This window comes from Mauremys mutica, chromosome 11 (genome assembly GCF_020497125.1).
Source record: "Mauremys mutica isolate MM-2020 ecotype Southern chromosome 11, ASM2049712v1, whole genome shotgun sequence".
Classification (NCBI taxonomy): Eukaryota; Metazoa; Chordata; order Testudines; family Geoemydidae; genus Mauremys; species Mauremys mutica.
In genome coordinates this window covers 17,978,804-17,995,610 of record NC_059082.1, presented here as the reverse complement: position 1 = coordinate 17,995,610, position 16,807 = coordinate 17,978,804, and the positions used below count along the sequence as shown (strand labels likewise).

The 16,807-nt window shown below is 46.0% G+C and overlaps 1 protein-coding gene across 2 annotated transcripts in view; it reads right to left on the bottom strand.

The window, feature by feature from the left end:
• Window positions 1–2,008: 2,008 nt before the first annotated feature.
• The window catches only part of HDGFL3 (HDGF like 3), a 48,965-nt gene continuing 34,166 nt past the window's right edge, over window positions 2,009–16,807 (bottom strand). Inside the window, exons 3-7 of one of the 2 annotated variants that reach the window (XM_044980944.1) lie at window positions 15,108–15,246; window positions 13,380–13,538; window positions 11,199–11,345; window positions 4,954–5,006; window positions 3,462–4,413 (exon numbers count right to left, since the gene is read on the bottom strand). In XM_044980944.1, coding sequence (XP_044836879.1) covers window positions 4,992–5,006; window positions 11,199–11,345; window positions 13,380–13,538; window positions 15,108–15,246 — 460 coding nt within the window. In that variant the 3' untranslated portion in view covers window positions 3,462–4,413; window positions 4,954–4,991. Of the gene's footprint in view, window positions 3,384–3,461; window positions 4,414–4,953; window positions 5,007–11,198; window positions 11,346–13,379; window positions 13,539–15,107; window positions 15,247–16,807 lie in introns of those variants that run through there. The other variant, XM_044980945.1, reaches the window with a different exon arrangement.

Genomic DNA, 16,807 nt, shown 5'->3' with positions numbered 1-16,807 from the left:
CCGGTATTTTGAAATAAATTACCAAAATAATTGAAACTGGCATGATTATATAGTATTATTTTGACAAATAAAATTTGCAGAATTTGTAATGTGTTGGCGCAGAATTCCCTCAGGAGTAACAGACTGGATTGTTTCAGCATTACCAACTCTCATAAAACTAGGGTGGATTGTTTTGGTTAATATTTGGAAGTATGAACCATTAACATACATAACATGGTTACGTACATGTTTTATTGATCAAAAAGTATTTCTTGCAGGTCAGCCCTGTTAAAAACCCTGAGAAATCTTTTGAGGAAGACTCTCTACATGTAAAAGGCAAATCATGTGGTTGTGGAAATGCTGTTTAAGCATTCAGTCCTGCTCAGTGCTCTCCAGGTCTCATCCAGCAAAGCATGTATGCACATGCTTAATCACTGAAATTGACAGGACTGTTTACATGCTTAATGTTAAGCACATGCTTAACTGCATTGGTGAAGGGGGGGTCAGAGGGCTCAGCACTTTGGAGAATCCAGGCCTTAAACATTTCCAGGTGTTTTCAGAACAGAAAAACTTCTCTACACAAAAACAAGGAGTCCGGTGGCACCTTAAAGACTAACAGATGTATTTGGGAATAAGCTTTCGTGGGTAAAAACCCCTCACTTCTTCAGATGCATACGTGAGGTTTTTTACCCACAAAAGCTTATGCCCAAATACATCTATTAGTCTTTAAGGTGCCACCGGACTCCTTGTTGTTTTTGTGGATGCAGACTAACCCGGCTACCTCCTGATTCTTTTCTACACAGCTGCTTTTGCTACTGATATTTTGCCATAAACAAGCAACAGGTAATACAGAATTTAGTAAGGCCTTGGCTGGTAGGGCTTAGGTTTCTATTTGCAGTTAGAAGTATTTCTATTACATCTGAATATCTTTATACTAAAAATAGTACAAGTCTGTCTCATTTATGGATGAAAATAGAGGATAAACTTCATTGGAAACATTTCATGCTTGGGTATTTTAGAAATTCTAAATTTGGAGGGTTCTTTTTTCTTGTCTAAACACAGTGTCGGGTCATCCATGTGCATGTTTCAACCTATATGGGGGGACTTGGAAAACAAGAAGAGATTCATACTTTAACAGGAGAATGTCAAACCCTGAGGGGAAGTTCACAGCCGTGGTCAGAAGAGGGCATCTGTGTTTTATAACTCTAGCCAAAAGGGCAGGATTCAAGACTCCCAGAGCATGTGTTGGTTGCAGTGTTGTTGCAGCTGTGTTGGTCCCAAGGTATGAGAGAGACAAGATGGGTGAGAAGCTCTGTGGAGCTTCAAAGCTTGCCTCTTTCACCAACAGAAGTTGCTCCAATGAAAGATATTACCCCAGCCACTTTGTCTCTACTGTAGCACGTCCATCACATAGGTACCGACTCCGTGGGTGCTCCAAGGCTGGATCACCCACAGGGAAAAATTAGTAGGTGCTCTGCACCTACCGGCAGCCAAGCTCCCCATACCTCCCGCCCCACCTCCCCCTCCACCTCTGAGTGCGCCACATTCCTGCTCCTCCGCCTACCTCCCAGTGTGTCCTGTTTGGCGGCGTTAGCACGCTCCAGGAGGAAGGGGGAGGAGCAGGAATGTGGTGCGCTCAGGGGAGGAGGCGGAGAAGAGGCGGGACCAGGGTGGGGATTTGGGGAAGGGGTTGGAATGGGGGCAGGGTCTCATGGAAGAGACGGAGTGGGGGTAGGGCCGGGGGAAGAGGGGGAATCGAGCACCCACGGGAAAGCGGGGAAGTCGGCGCCTATGTTCAGTCAATGTTTGACTGGCAGAAAGGAGCTCATAACATTTATTTCCTCCAGAACTCAAACCTTCCAGGGTGTGGAGTCCTCCCTTATAAACCTGAATTCAGGTCCGCTCCATCCCAGCACATTCTCCCCAAGAAAACAAAAAAAGAGCAGTTCAGCCGTCGTAGGATATACCATCTCACAAACAGGTATCACGCCCCCAATGTTTCCTCTAGTGCTTTCAAAGAAACTCTGAATATGGTCAAGGTGAATTTAATAACCTCCTGTTATCCAGAAAAAAAAAGCAATGTACAGAAAAAAAAATTCTCACCTGGACTTGTATCTATTATTGTCAACTCAGTGTTAACAGAATGTTTTGCTTTAATACTTGAGTTACATTAATACCTCACATTATTACACGTATGAAGCCAAATATGACGCTAACTTAGTTGCTTACAACCTCAAACCTTACTCCCAATACACATTCCAATAAATTTATTCTGTAAAAACAATACATTTTTTGTTTTTTGTTTTTTTTTGTTTTTTGTTTTGTTTTTTACAGTAAACTTGTCAACTACAAACCTTGAATACGCAAAAGATGTTCCAAGGACAAGCATAACAAGGATTGATAAAACCAGACTAAATATGTTTTCACAATAAAAGCTGGCATAAAAATAAATAAAATTCTCTATTATCACAATAGCAACAATAATGTACACAGAATAATGGTTTTGGAATGCTTACTTCCTAGTCTAGGTCTATTTCCAAAATTAAAAACATAAAAACAAAAACCAAAAACAGAAGAATGACAGGATCCTTTTTTTAAGCCTTTCAATACTGAAAATTCGATGTTTTGGTTTGGTTTCATAGGGTTTCTGTATCACAATAAGCTTAGAAATGGAAAGCATCCAAATGAATGAGCTCAAATTGTGTTGGCATTGGAAAAAATCCTTGTATTAATCTAAAGAAACACAAAAAGACTTTCACTAACTCCACATATAGGTACTAAGCCAGATAGTGTACATTACATCGTGATTTTGAGAAATATTAACGAGTATAACTAGCTAGGTACTTCTAATAAGGAAAGATATTTTATTACAGTATTGACCATTGCAATGATCTCAGCTGAAGAAGAATTTTTCTTTCATTTTGTAAACGGATCAAAAAATCAAGAAAAGATGGATACAGTGTAATTTAAAGTTATGTTTGTAGGTGGAATAGATTCTTGTGGTCTTGTATGTAGGGGACTAATTCCTAAGGCTTGCTTGTTTTACAAAAATGCAGATTTTGAACTATTTAATTTGGAGTTTCTGCCTTTTCTCTTTAGAAAAGGCTTCTACCACATGTACAACTTTGCAACGTCTCCATAAACCTCAGTCACTGGAAAAGGGCAACTCCATGCAACCAAATAATATGAAAATCAAAAGATATCCCTTAGAAAAAGGGTAAAATGTCATTTCTGCAAACACAACAGATAGGAATGTGAATAATGTGCATACAAACTGGGATGCTGTTGATGATACCAATGAATAGATGTGCTGACTCATATCAAATCCAAGAATATTAGACAACCAAACACGTAACCTTCTTGTGTTTTCCCTTCATGTGCAGCAGTCATTATGAGGGTTAAGTCTGAAAGAGAGAAAAAAATTGTATTTAATGTAAGATTTAACGCATCAAGCTGCAGAGAACAAGATTCAAATGAATGCCTTATCTTTACATTTCAGGGCTACAGTTACACTAACTTCATGGTACATTGCAATGGCAAGATTTTTTATTCTTTTAAGGAAACAGTTCATGTTGCATCATAAACACACACTACCACAAAATATTAAAGAACCTGGCTTGAGCATTTAGGGCTTTATTCAAATAAAATGCTTTGTTCCATTCATGTTGGTAGATTTTGTCATCCCAACCCATAATTTCATTATGAAAGGTGCAGGATACACCAAACACAACCAAGTTCTGTAGTTTTCTGTTTAATCAAACCCTTGGTATGCATCACGCAAAGGTTAGATTACTGCTCTGTCCACAGGAGCTCCTGGGCCTTGCAAGAAGTCACTAGAAATGGCTGTGTTCTGCTCAAGCAAATGAACATTTGCCCACAACGAAAGAAATACAAAAACTGAGGATGTGTATGTTATTGCTGAAGATATAGCCTGGCTTGGAGCTCTCTGTGGGATGAAAAGCATAGGAGGAAGAAAATCCCATGTTACTATTGAGCCAAGGCCAGCTCTTGCGCCCATTAACATTAATAGGAGCATAATCTGTCCCTTTCTGTGTGGTAATGGCAAGTCTCTTGTCTTCATGTCTCAGTTTCTCCATGTAAAATGGAGTTAGTGATACCTACCTACCTCACAGGGATCCATTCATTTTTGTCTCTCTCACAGAAGATGCTGTATGAGCACTGCGCACTCAGCTGGGGTTTCCCTCTGGGGACTGTTCTAGAAATCACTTGTCAAGAAAGGATTTGGAGCATTACCTGGCCTATCCACCCACCCACAAATTACTGACAGAAAGAACCACACCACACACAGTCAATGTGAAGCAATCAACAATATATTTGTTTTTGTTCATTCTGAAAAAAAACACCATCAGGAAAAAGGGGGACAGAGGGTGAATCCACAGGGAATAGCGCGGTTTTCATTTTACTCCACAGGATCTAGAAAATAGGAGAAAGAAAACATTTTAACACTGTAGCACTAGCAGCTCCCTTCCTGAGCTCTCACCCTGTACAACCCCCTGCGGCAGCGTTATTCATCAACCACACCATGGCTGTGGGTGAGCATGTCTCTCTGACCCAAGTGGTTCAGCTGACTACTGCTGCCAGCTAAGGGAGCTCACTAGCACAATCGGCCCCCAGTCCAGTTGTGGCCTGTAGCTGCTTATGGCTCTCCGGGACAGGGATCGTCTTTTTGTTCTGGGTTTATACAACAGCTAGCACGGTGAGGGCCAGGTCTGTGACCAGGGCTCCTAGGCACTCTGCAATACCAATCTAATTAGTAGAGGTCTGTGCTTTTGTTCCTGGTTTCTGTCCCCTATCCATGGTAGGGGGTGTTACAAAATACGTCCCAGACCGAATGCGCAATGTCCTTCATGGCCCTTCCCCATCCAGTTCCCAGGGCAGTGATGCTTTGCAAAGCTCCCACACTAACTCTCTTCTCTCTCCTGTTTATGCGTCGGTCGCTAAGGTTATACTTACAGGTGCTTCGGAGCCTTTGCCTGGAGATGCTCTCACTGCTATTGTGCTTCCTTCTGCAGGGAGGTGCAGACACCCGTTAAAACAATTACAGACCAATTAGTCAACCAAATCCTGGTTGCCTTTTACTACAAATCTCTACTGACACGTCATTCTCCCGCATTAACAAGGGAGGCAGGGCCTGCACTAGTCAGTCCCTACAATAAAAACGTTACATTAAATATACAACGCTATCCCACCGTAGTGTTACGGCTTTGCTCTTGCCAAGGATAACGTGCCCATGGGGTTGAACTGAAGGGGCAGTGGTGGCCGCCACTGCTTGCTAGGGCTCAGTCGCATGTTAACGCTGCAACTCCTCCTCACTGCCCAGAATTACAACTTAAGTGCTGGGCCGTAGCTTAGCACGTGAGATAGGATAAAGGCGAAGGGGTCGGATCATCCCCTACCTGGCTGCTGCTGCACAGGCGACAGAAATCCAGTCGGATACAGCCCCCCCACCCATCACGGAGCACGTCCTGCCTACTCGAAAATGCAGCAGGGGGTTTGGCCCCCAAGCCAGCAGCTCCCCCAAGGGTCCACACTGCCCTCAAGAAATCTGCAGGGACCCTGTGCCTCTGCTCGGGCTCCTTGATCTGCCCACTGCTCCTGCTGAAGCCATGCTGCCAGGCTCCCACACTGGCTGCTGCCCCAGAAGCCGCCTTCCAGAGCCGCTCCACTGCACGGATGGGGCAGACGTTACGTTAATGTTGGCGCTAGGAGTGTTTACATACTTGCTAACGTCCTATGGGTAGGACCCTACCAAATTCACAGCCATGAAAAACACGTCACAAACCATGAAATCTGGCCTCCCCCCATGAAATCTGATTGTTTGTGTGCCTTTACCCTATGCTATACAGATTTCACATGGGAGACCAGTGTTTCTCAAACTGGGGGTCCTGACCCAAAAGGGAGTTGCGGGGGGAGGGGGGGTCATGGTATTGCCACCCGTACTTCTGCGCTGCCTTCAGAGCTGGGCGGCCAGAGAGTGGCGGCTGTTGGCCAGGCGCCCAGCTCTGAAGACAGCGCCTCTCTATCAGCAGCGCAGAAATAATCACGGCAATGGCATCCCATACAATCCTTACTTCTGTGCTGCTGCTGGCGGCAGCTCTGCCTTCAGAGCCAGCTCCGAGCCAGCAGCCACCTCTCTCCAGCTGCCTAGCTCTGAAGGCAGCGCCACTGCCAGCAGCAGCACAGAAACAAGGGTAGCAGTACCACAACCCTCCCTACAATAATCTTGTGACACCCCTCCCCCCCCCCCACACCTCCTTTTTTGGGTCAGGACCTCTACAATTACAAAAACTGTGAAATTTCAGATTTAAATTTAAATCATGAAATTTATGATTTTTAAAATCCTATGACTGTGAAATTAACCAAAACGGATTGTGAATTTGGTAGGGCCCTACCTACGGGACTTGCAGGGTAGTGGTGGGCATGATGCTGCAGGGAGCAGCCAGCACCACAGATCTGGTCAGAGAGCCCCATCCCCATGGAACGGATGGACAGAGGATTATGATGCTGGGAGGATGGCTATCCCCCTGCTACCCTACCCTGGTACCCACCCTGCCCCAGATCAGCAAGGGTTTCATTCCTTCAACAAGACGGTGTCCACACAATGACAGCGATAACTTTGAGTGCCTTTATTTGCGTTCCTTTGAGTCAATCACTCCTCTTGCTAGTACAGTGCAAAACCACCCTGGCCCTGAAGCAAACAAAACTGGCCTGAAAATCAGGGACCTGAAACCAGTTCCCTGCTGCACCACCATCCCTGTTGCACCTACTGGAAACTGGGCACAAGAGAATCTGGCCTCCTGTAGGTAAAAAATATGTGTGGAGTCAGGAAAGTTGCACATGTAAGTACGGCAGGAGAATAGAGGATCCAGTCAGAGAGGCTCTAGTGGCCTGAGCGTAGGACTACTGCCAAGCTCAAATCCTAGTGCTGACACGTCCTCCCTGTGCCTTTGTTTCTCTACTTGTAAGATGGGAATAGTGATATTTGTTTACCTTCTTCATACACGTGTTGTGACAATTAATTGGGCATCAATTTTGAGGTCACAATGACTGCAGAATCCAACCCTTAATAAACATGCTGCGACACAAGGTTATTACTGTAGCAGGAAGAGCTCCTGGCAGCTATTACTGAAGTCTAAGGATTTGTTATATTTCACAGGAGTCACTAGAAATGTTGGTCTTCCACAAAAACACCACCGTTAACAAATGTCTCAGCCACCAGCTCTTCTGAATATGCTCTCTCAGTAGTAATGGTATCAGCTGATAACCACTCTGGACTGGATTGTAACCACTTACCTCACCCTAGCATGAGCAGTTACTTCCATGAGTAGTTCCACTGCCTTCAATCAGGGCCGCCCAGAGAGGGGGGGCAAGTGGGGCAATTTGCCCCGCAGGGGCCCCCATGAGAGTTTTTCGGGGCCCCTGGAGTGGGGTCCTTCACTCGATCCGGGGGCCCCAGAAAACTCTCGTAGGGCTCAGGCCCCCGGAGCTTCTTCCGCTCCAGGTCTTCGGCAGCAATTCAGCGGCAGGGGGGTCCTTCCACTCCGGACCTGTCGCCGAAGTGCTCCGAAGACCCGCGGCGGGCGGTCCTTCCACCCTGGGACCCACCGCCGAAGTGCCGGGTCTTCGGCGGCAGAAGATCCCAGCCCCCCTGAATCCTCTGGGCGGCCCTGCCTTCAATCACAGTCTCTGAGCACCACTGTGAGTAAGGAGAGCACCTTTAAACCTGAGTGTCCCTGGGCTGTATCAGGGGAAAACCCCAGCTGTTTTACTTCAAACTAATGCATTATGTTTCAGAGTCCATAGAGCCGTCCACCCCCTGAATGGTGACTATATTCATCCTCACACAAATGAAAGGATGCAAAGCCCGTGCCTTGCTTTTGATTAAAATCAACTCCATACATCAGTACATAGTCTAAAGCCCATCACGCAAGCCAAGCAGTGGCATTGACTGACATTCAAATATATCCCGTCACAAAACATTTAGGAGTGTGCTTCACAAAGCCATAACAAGAGTCTCCAGAGTAGTAAAATGGAGAAAAAAAATATGTCTCCAGTTACATTTAAGAGTCACAGCAGCCAAAAACCAAAACCACAACTCACAGGACGTTTAGCTATGCCATGTGAATCTGCTTTCATGGATTCACTCATTTACCAGCTAGTTTTATACTGTAAAAGCTAAATGCAATTAGAAATGAGAAAGGTTACACAGAAATATTCTGCTTAGAAGGTATTTTGAGGAAGCCTAAGCATAGGTACGCAGCTGAGTATTTAAAAGCAAAGGACTCTCTATCCAATGGGCAAGCAGTCTCAGTGGCAGCGAGCTTATAGAAGCTCTGTTAAGATCCATATTAGCCAATAGATTTTTGAGGTTCAGGTACAAGATGCAGTAATTCTGGGGTACCATTCTGAAGAGACAGCCATGCTAACAGCAGCAGCCAGGGAGGGGAGCCAGAGGACCTGGGAATAGCTAGGAAGATGGTATGAATTTAGCGGAAAGCCTACAAGAGGAGCTGACCCTCTGGGCTGGTGTGATAGCCAGCATGCCTGGCTTATGTTCTAATATCAGGGTGGTGTTTCTCTGGCTAAACAAGGATCAGCCAGATGGGGAAGGTTTTTAAAGGGCACTATGATCCAAAGGCACATGTTGATCTCCTACCTCTCAGTCAAAGCAAGGATGATTAAAAGACAAACCCTGTCCCCTTTGAAGATGGGAGAGGTGCCTTCAGCACACTGGAAAAGCATCCAGGCACTATATAAATGGAGTGACTACTGTGCTATTATTAAGATGAAAAGCAGTCTGTGTCCTCTGGGTTACTCATGGGTTACTCATGATGGCCACAGGAGGATGCATGCTGGGAGCACCAGAGACATGGGGTCTCATCTGCAAGAGCTCTCCTCCCCTGAGCAGTGCTGCAGTTAAATTGAGATGAATGTTTTTAGGCCTCCCACCATTCTAGCAGGTTTCCATGGCCTTCCAAGGCTTGGGAAGCGATGAGGCTAGGCAGGGATCTTTGCATGGATCCAAAATGGTGGGGCTGACTAACCACATTCCAGAGAGCAGCATTAAAGAGGCCGTTTGTTATGTATAATTAGAGGTGCCAAAGTCAGCATCTTGTCCACACTGAAAACTGTAACAAAACAACTAATTTTCTAATTCCAGTCTTGCACAGGACCCTGAGCTTCCCTGAGATGGAAAGAGCAGCTTAAGGTATATTATTGTATTATGTTCCTGGCACCTTCTTATGCCCACTGAGCTTGACTTTCCTCCCCACATAAACCAGGTTTAAGTTTGCTGAGGTAAAGAGAGTTGCATTGGGGAAAGTGAGAAGAGGAGCAGGCCCACTCTGTTCAAGTTGCGTATTCCTGTTCAAATGCTCTTTCATAGATTTTAAGGCCAGACCATTAGGTCGGCTAGTGTCACCTCTGAGTGAAATTCTTTGGTCTGTGATATATCAGTCCCCTTGCATTGAGCTCCGTAACTTGTGTTTGACTAAAGTACATCTTCTAGAAAGGCATCCAGTCTTGATCTGAAGACATCAAGAGATGAAGACTCCATCACTTCCTTGAAACAGAACTTTAAGAGTTACTGGAAAGCTCCGAAGAGAAATCCCGAGGAGAACCGAAGGTGAAATTTACTCAGTGTACAGGGGCGCTGAAGTCCCTTAGCACAGCAGAACCACAGTGGTTCCACTATATATGAGGTGGCTGCCACTAAGTAAGCATGACTGGGGACGCCATGCCCCCAGTGCTCTTTATCAGCCCCTCAGAAACTGTGGAGTGGCAGTGTCTGTAGTGGCCTGGGGACAGAGCTGTGAGTGAGTGATTACAGTGCTGATAAATCCCCATGGAGGAGGTGTGCTGGGATTGTGGACTCTATTCCAGCACAGGGCTTGGAAGTGCTGCAATCTGCGCCTCTCCCTGTGTGTAGGTTAGGGTGGTGGATTCCATCCCACTCCTACCTCCATGTAGTTATAACTCTCTCACATTTTATGCCATAGTTACTCACTGAAACTGGTCATTAAGTATTTCAACCCTGACCAAGAGGGACTAGGTACCCAATCCTGAAATCTGAAAATTCATCCGGTCTCATTACTACGAGCAGGCAAAACTCCATGCACGGTAGCATCTTCCGACCATACTCTGAACATGGGATGTAGCCTACCGCCATGTTCCTCCCACAAGTATGTGTCTGGGAGTCTGACCCAAGCATTTGGCATACACTTTGCACCAATCACCACCCCTAGGGTCAGTGCTGACTTAGGGTTCCGTATGCAAGCGACAGAGCCAGCCCCCAGCGTACTGGAGTTAAAGGGGTATAACCATGACAAACCCCACACAATCATAAAGAACTGTGAAGGGGGAGGTTGGAAGATACATTTGAGCGTGCGGTGTCCCACTGCATCATTCCCCACAACCAGGCCTGTTACCTGTGCACTGTGAACGGCGTAGGACAATACAGAGCAGGAGTAATTTTTTTTAAAGGTGGCTGCTGTTCGCCCATTTGGACAGGCCAGGATATGATATAAACACATCGAGACACATCTGTTCTCCTGACCAACACTCTCCCTGTCTGTTGCTGGGCTCATAGTAACAATGCCAGGGAGTGCAGTGGGCACAAGTGTTTGTGGATAAAGCTTGTGAGGGATGTGCAGGTTACTTTTTTGTGCCAGCTGCCCTGCTGCTCCGGGGCACAATGCCATTATATGCCCCCTTCAGCATAGTGAAACCCAGAGCAGGACCAGCCCAGGAGCCTGCATGCACATGGCCTGATTCTCCTCTGACTTATGCCTGCGTGAATCAGAAGCAGCTCCAAAGAAACTGGCAGAATTACGTAGGTGTAAATCACGTGAGAGAACAAGCAAGCCCACTGCATTTAGTAAGTCACGGTACAGTATGCACAGGTCCTGATTCTGCTCTCACCTCAGTTTTGTATCAGTGCGACTTCACTGGAGCTACTCTTGATTTATGCTGGGGTCAGTGAGAGGCAAATTCATGCCCACAGTGTTTGCTAAGGCTCACTCACTCATATAGGTTGAAATCCATCCCTGTGCAGGGCCAACGCCACTTACACCTTCAAAGCAGGAGTTGAGCAGGACTTATGCAGTGTGTGTAGGCCTCTGCACAGGGTGCACTTCACCGCTGAGTCTGAGATCTGTGGTAACAAACTGCACACAAAGGGAATGTGAACGGAAGATTACCCCTTCACTGGTTTTCTGCAAATCTGAAGAAGTGTTTCTTGTGTCATTGCCTGCGTCTCCCGCATCAGAGCTGCTCTTATTTTCTTCCTCTTTGCAGTCCTTATCATCTTCATCTCCGGGAGATTTCCGTGACTGCTTGGAGGATTTCTAAACAGATCAACAACACAGTTAACAAACAAAAACCAAACTTCAGAGCGAGACAGATGCGCATGCGAGTCCATTCTTCTTGTCCCAGCTCATGGGCCCCTGTTTGAAGCTCTTCCTAGATACAGTCAATGGGGGTGGAAAGCATAGGTTGGTTTCAGCGTTCAGAGTTACAGCAACCGATGAAACAAGAGGAGAAATTAACAGCTGACATAGGTGGGTAGCATTGCTAATCAGAGGTAGAGATGGTAACAGGAGAAGGGTCATCTGGTAGGTTTGGTTACTTAATGAAATGATGGTGTCAGATTGACAAAAGTTTTGATTAAACACAGAGGTGAAAAACGAGAGCAGAATTGACAGAGCTGCTTTCCATACTTTCTTAGTGCTGTCAGTTTTAATATATTAACATTAAAGCCATATGGAACCAATACATCTTTCCTCTTCCCTTTATGTTATGCAATTTTCCAGCACAAAGGGATAGATTGTGGCTTTAAGCCACCATCCTACTAATTCTCCATTCGTCCAGAGTCTTCCAAAAACAAAAAAGGGGGTAGACAAGACCTGAATTTCTAATGTGAAACGGGGGAAGGGGGAGGGAGAGAATCTTTTTAGGTGGTTTTTTTTTTTTTTTTAACCTACAAGCTCCTGAGTGCTGAGATCTAAGGTTTTTGTTCAGGTCCCAACCCATTTCTAATGCAAACCTCAGGAAATCTGAAACTAGCCCCCAAATGGCCAGATTAATAAAACAAAAGAGGCCAGATTAATAAAACAAAATAAATCAAGCACTAATTCTTATAGGGGATTCTTTCCCTTGATTTCAGTGGGCTTCAGATCAGGCTCATGATTAAGCCAGGTTTTTTTAAAAAAAAAAAAGAAGAGCAAAGCCATCTTGAGCTGTTCTTGAGAGCACATTAATCAAAACATGCCTGTTCTGGCAGTTTCATCATACACACGATTATAATCGGTGCCCATGTGTTCCACAATTCTACAGTCATAGATTTTTGCTGTAGAATCCACCCCTTGTTGCAGAGTCATACTACAGAACCCAAGATTTCATTAAAAGAAAAATATGGGCCATATTGTGCTACCGATTTTTAACTCCCTGGGAGCTCTGCTAAAAACCGGTGGCATGATACAGCCCTATGTTTCTAGTTCTTCTGGTTGTGAAAATAACCTTGAAATGTGAACTGAGTGTAAATCAAAGCAGAGTTTGCAGACAGCTTAAAATAAGAGCTCAGAGAGGGGTGAACTGCCTCATTCATCTTAGTGCAGAGTTAGTTCTGAAAACTGAAGATGACAATTCAAATGTTGACCTTGTTAAATGTTTCCCTCATCTTTATCTTTATTTATATTTACCTTATTTAAATGTGCTTGTCCCACAACCCCAGCTGCCTTGGTCCCAACTCAGCTGCCAATGCCTGAAATGCCCATTACACAGCGGCCAACCATCCAGCTTCCCTTCACCACCACCAATTTCGCTGATCTAATAAAAATGACAATCCGGGAAGTGTGTAAAATATGTTGGGGCAGATCCACAGCTGGTGTAAACTGGTATTGCTCTGTTGGCATCCATGGAGCCGTGCTGATTTAAACCAGCTGACAATCTGCCTCACTGAATAATACACCGGTGCTACTGTGCTGACAGACAGACAGAAATATGAAACCGAATAATAGGATCTCATCTACTTACATGGCTCCCATTACCACAGTGCCTGAGTCCCTGGCAAGCTTTAATGTATTTATCCTCCCAGCACTCCTGTGAGGTAGCGAAATGCTATTAACCCCGTTTTACAGATGGGGAAGTGAGATGCAGAGAGACCAAGTGACTTGCCCAAAGTCATACAGTAAGTCTGTGGCAGAGCAGGAAATTGAATCCAGGTCTCCCAAATACCAGGATAGAGCCCTAACCTCTAGACCAACTCTCCTCTCTAGTTCAATAAACCCCACTATTTTGGAACAGAAATCTAGACACTGCAGAAGGCAGGGCTACACTGCCAGTACAATGCACAAGTGACAATGGAAAAGCTCCTGGATCACCTTTGAAGTGTAGGATTTTTTTCGTTTTGAGCCTGCTTTTTCATTCTTTCTTTTGCCTTTTCCATCCTCTTCTACCCGATCACCTTCCTCCTCGCTGCTCGCATCGGCTGTATTTCCTCCTTCTCCCTCAGTTTCTGACGAGCTCTGTTGCTGGATTGCCTTTGAAATAATAAATAATAATTATTATTATTAACTAAAACTCCTCCCAAATAATTAATTTTTGCCATGTCCCATATTGCACAGGGAGATCCTAAGAAGAGAGAGCTTACACTTTTATCATTTTACTCAGGAATAAATTAGCCTGATCTTACAACCGCTACTGAGTTGGGGGCGACTGCGGAGATCCCAGCGGTGGCTTGCCTCTGGTGCATGGGGCCAACATCGGCGGTGCTCCTGGTACCGGCATGGACATGACGTCCCAGGCCGCCTGCAGCGCCTCCGACGTGGAGGGCATCCGGACATCTGGGGAAGCCTGCTCTGACTGGGCTGGGCTACTCCGCTTGACTTTAGTCGGAGGCCTAGAGGCCGATGGGGATCGAGGACTGCCCAACACAGGTCTAGTCTCTGCCCGAGATTTACTCCGGTGCCGCAGCGGAGAAGGCCTCGTCTTAGCCTTCTTGGCGTGCCCCGTGGATGGGGAGCGGTGCCGACAAGTAGATGGTGCCCGGGGGTCACCGCGCACTGACACTGCGATGCCCGGTGCCGACTCGGAGCAGGGTCAATGCCAACTCCATGAGGATAGCCTAGGGCCTAATGTCTCTCTCTCTCGGTCCGAGGTTTAAACGACTGCAAGTCTTACAGCGATCGCTGAGATGAGTTTCACCCAAACAGCATAGACAGTCTGCGTGCGGATCACTCACTGGCATTGGGTGCCTACAAGTGTCGCATGACTTTAAACCCGGGGCACGGGGCATGCCCCGGCCCGGGCGCACAACTCAACTAAATTAAAACTAATCGAGTACTAACTACAGGTCACATACGCTGAACAAACAAGAGTTCTGGGGACAAGCTACAGCAAAGCTGGAGCAGAGCAGTTCTGAAGCACCTTCACTGGCAGCAAGAAGGAACTGAGGGTAGGGGGAGAGCGCAGCGCCATGGAGGCACCACTCCAGGAGTTGTTAGGGGAACTCCCCTACGGGTACTGCTAGGGGAAAAACTTCCGACACCGGTGCACGTGGTCAGCACACACACCTATTGTGGAATACACATGAGCAAATCACTCGAAGAAGAACATATGATCGGGACAACTGTTAAATGCAGTCACTGCTCCTATCAAAACCTCTTGCTCTGCCTTTTCCCCTCCCCAAATTTCTATAATGCTGTTATACATTGTCAATGCAAAAATCCTCAGCCCATTGTCAAGTTAGAGGGCAGCACAGTGCTATAAAAATAAACAACAAAAGGAAGTGGGCACCAAATATTCATGTTTACATAGAATTCAATAAACACACTCTACTTTTGAATTCACCTATACCTGCTGCAGAATTTTCCAGACTACTGCACAGACCAAGGGGCTGTGCTGTATAATTAAGATCCCATTTGTCACAGAGTACGAGATCATGCTTCTCTTTCTGTTATACAGTTACATTCCCATCACCAGCTCAGAAACCCTTCAATACTATCCAAACCACGGCCTTCTAGCACCAGCTACCCAGTAGTTACACGGATAAGACCCTCAACAGGAATATAAGTAAGATAAGGAGGAATGGAAGGGAAGCTGCCATTTACCTGGTATCCAGTAAACTTGACTCCAGGGTTGTTTTCTATTTCCCACAGTCCTTCGTTAAATCCTTTTCGTTTGTTCGACTTCCCAAATTTATCTTTATATTCTTTATATGGGAAGAGGTCTTTGGGCCCCAGGAATGCACTGCATTTTAACAAAGTTGACATTCAAAAAATATTGTTAGGATTTTTTTCCTGCAAGTTAAACACATGTTGCAGATGTGATTCCTATTCTTTTGTTCATCGCATTCAGGGACGGCTCTAGCTTTGCCGCCCCAAGCAAAAAAATAAAAATAAAAGGGTGGCCGGACTGCCGAAGGGGGAAAAAAACAGAAAACCCTACTGCCTGCCGGACTGCCGAAGGGAAAAAGAAAAAGGAAAAAAGAAAAGAAAAGAAAGGCAGCCTCAAGGAGCGCGTGGAGGGCGGACAAGGCGGCTCGCAGGGAGGTGAAAGGTGGCGCTGCAGCCCGCTCGCAGCCGGGCGAGAGGGACTCCCCCTCTGGCCTTGGGGTGCTTCTCCTGGCCAGGCAGGCAGCGCCCCCAGGGGCTGCAGGAGGTGCTGGCTCAGCCGCTCCTTTAAAGGCGGCTCGGCTGGGCCGTGCTCAGAGCGGTGCGGCAGGCGGGGGCTGGTGCAGGCGGTGGGAAGTGGCGTGTCCCGGGGAGCCCGGCGGCATGGGGAGCAGCGGGGATCACTAGTTTCTGCCCCCCGGTCTGGGGTCCGTGGCCCAGCTGGGCTGGGACTGGCGGAGCGCGGGGAGCCGGCCGGGGGTTCCGGAGCTGCAGACCAGGCTGCCAAAGGGAAAAAAACGAAAAAAAGAACCACGGTAGGGAGGCCGGAATGTGCTGCCCCAAGATTGGCTGGAATGCCGCCCCTTACAATGTACCGCCCCAGGCACATGCTTTCTCATCTGGTGCCTGGAGCCGGCCCTGATTGCATTAAATCGTTATACTCTGGCTGATTTTGTGTTAGTGCTGTGAACCTGAATTCCTCAACTTTTGATGTTTTAAAATCATGCTGTGCATCTTTAAAAACAGTTATTACTTAGTCTCATGTATTATATTAATTACTGCTGAGAATGCTGCAAATCGGGAACAGACTAAAAATAATACTGTATAAAAAATTTAAGTGCATGGAGAAATGCTAGAACCCATGAGCCAAAACCTACCCCTTTGTTATGTGGCCGTAATGGCTGTAGTATTTATTATTATTACCTTAGGAACCCCATTGTGAACAAATAGATGGTTCCTGCCCACAAACACTTACAACTAAATATAACAAGACACAACAGATGGAAATTTTAGTTCCGTTTTTACACAAAAGGTAAAAAATAAAAATCATCCCAACCTGGGTTTGAGATCTTTGCAGTGTCCTTCATGGAGGAGGACAGTTTTCACTGCTCTGCTGTAACAGAGCTAACGAGACGCACTCTGCGGTTTATTATTAGTTATTCTTTATAAAATATGGAGATAACTGCAGAATGCGTTTCTGTTCCTGAGGTAAAAATCAGATCACAGGCTAATAATAACTCTGAGGCAAATGAGGTCATTAGCCCAAAATTAAGCCACTGCAGAGTTAACAGTAAGCAACGTCTAATTAATATTATTATTCTAAGATGTGATAATTAACTATTTAGAGACTCTTTACTCCCACCCATTTCCCACCTCCCACCCCCATAGCCCCACCCAGCTCAGTTCTTCCACCATCC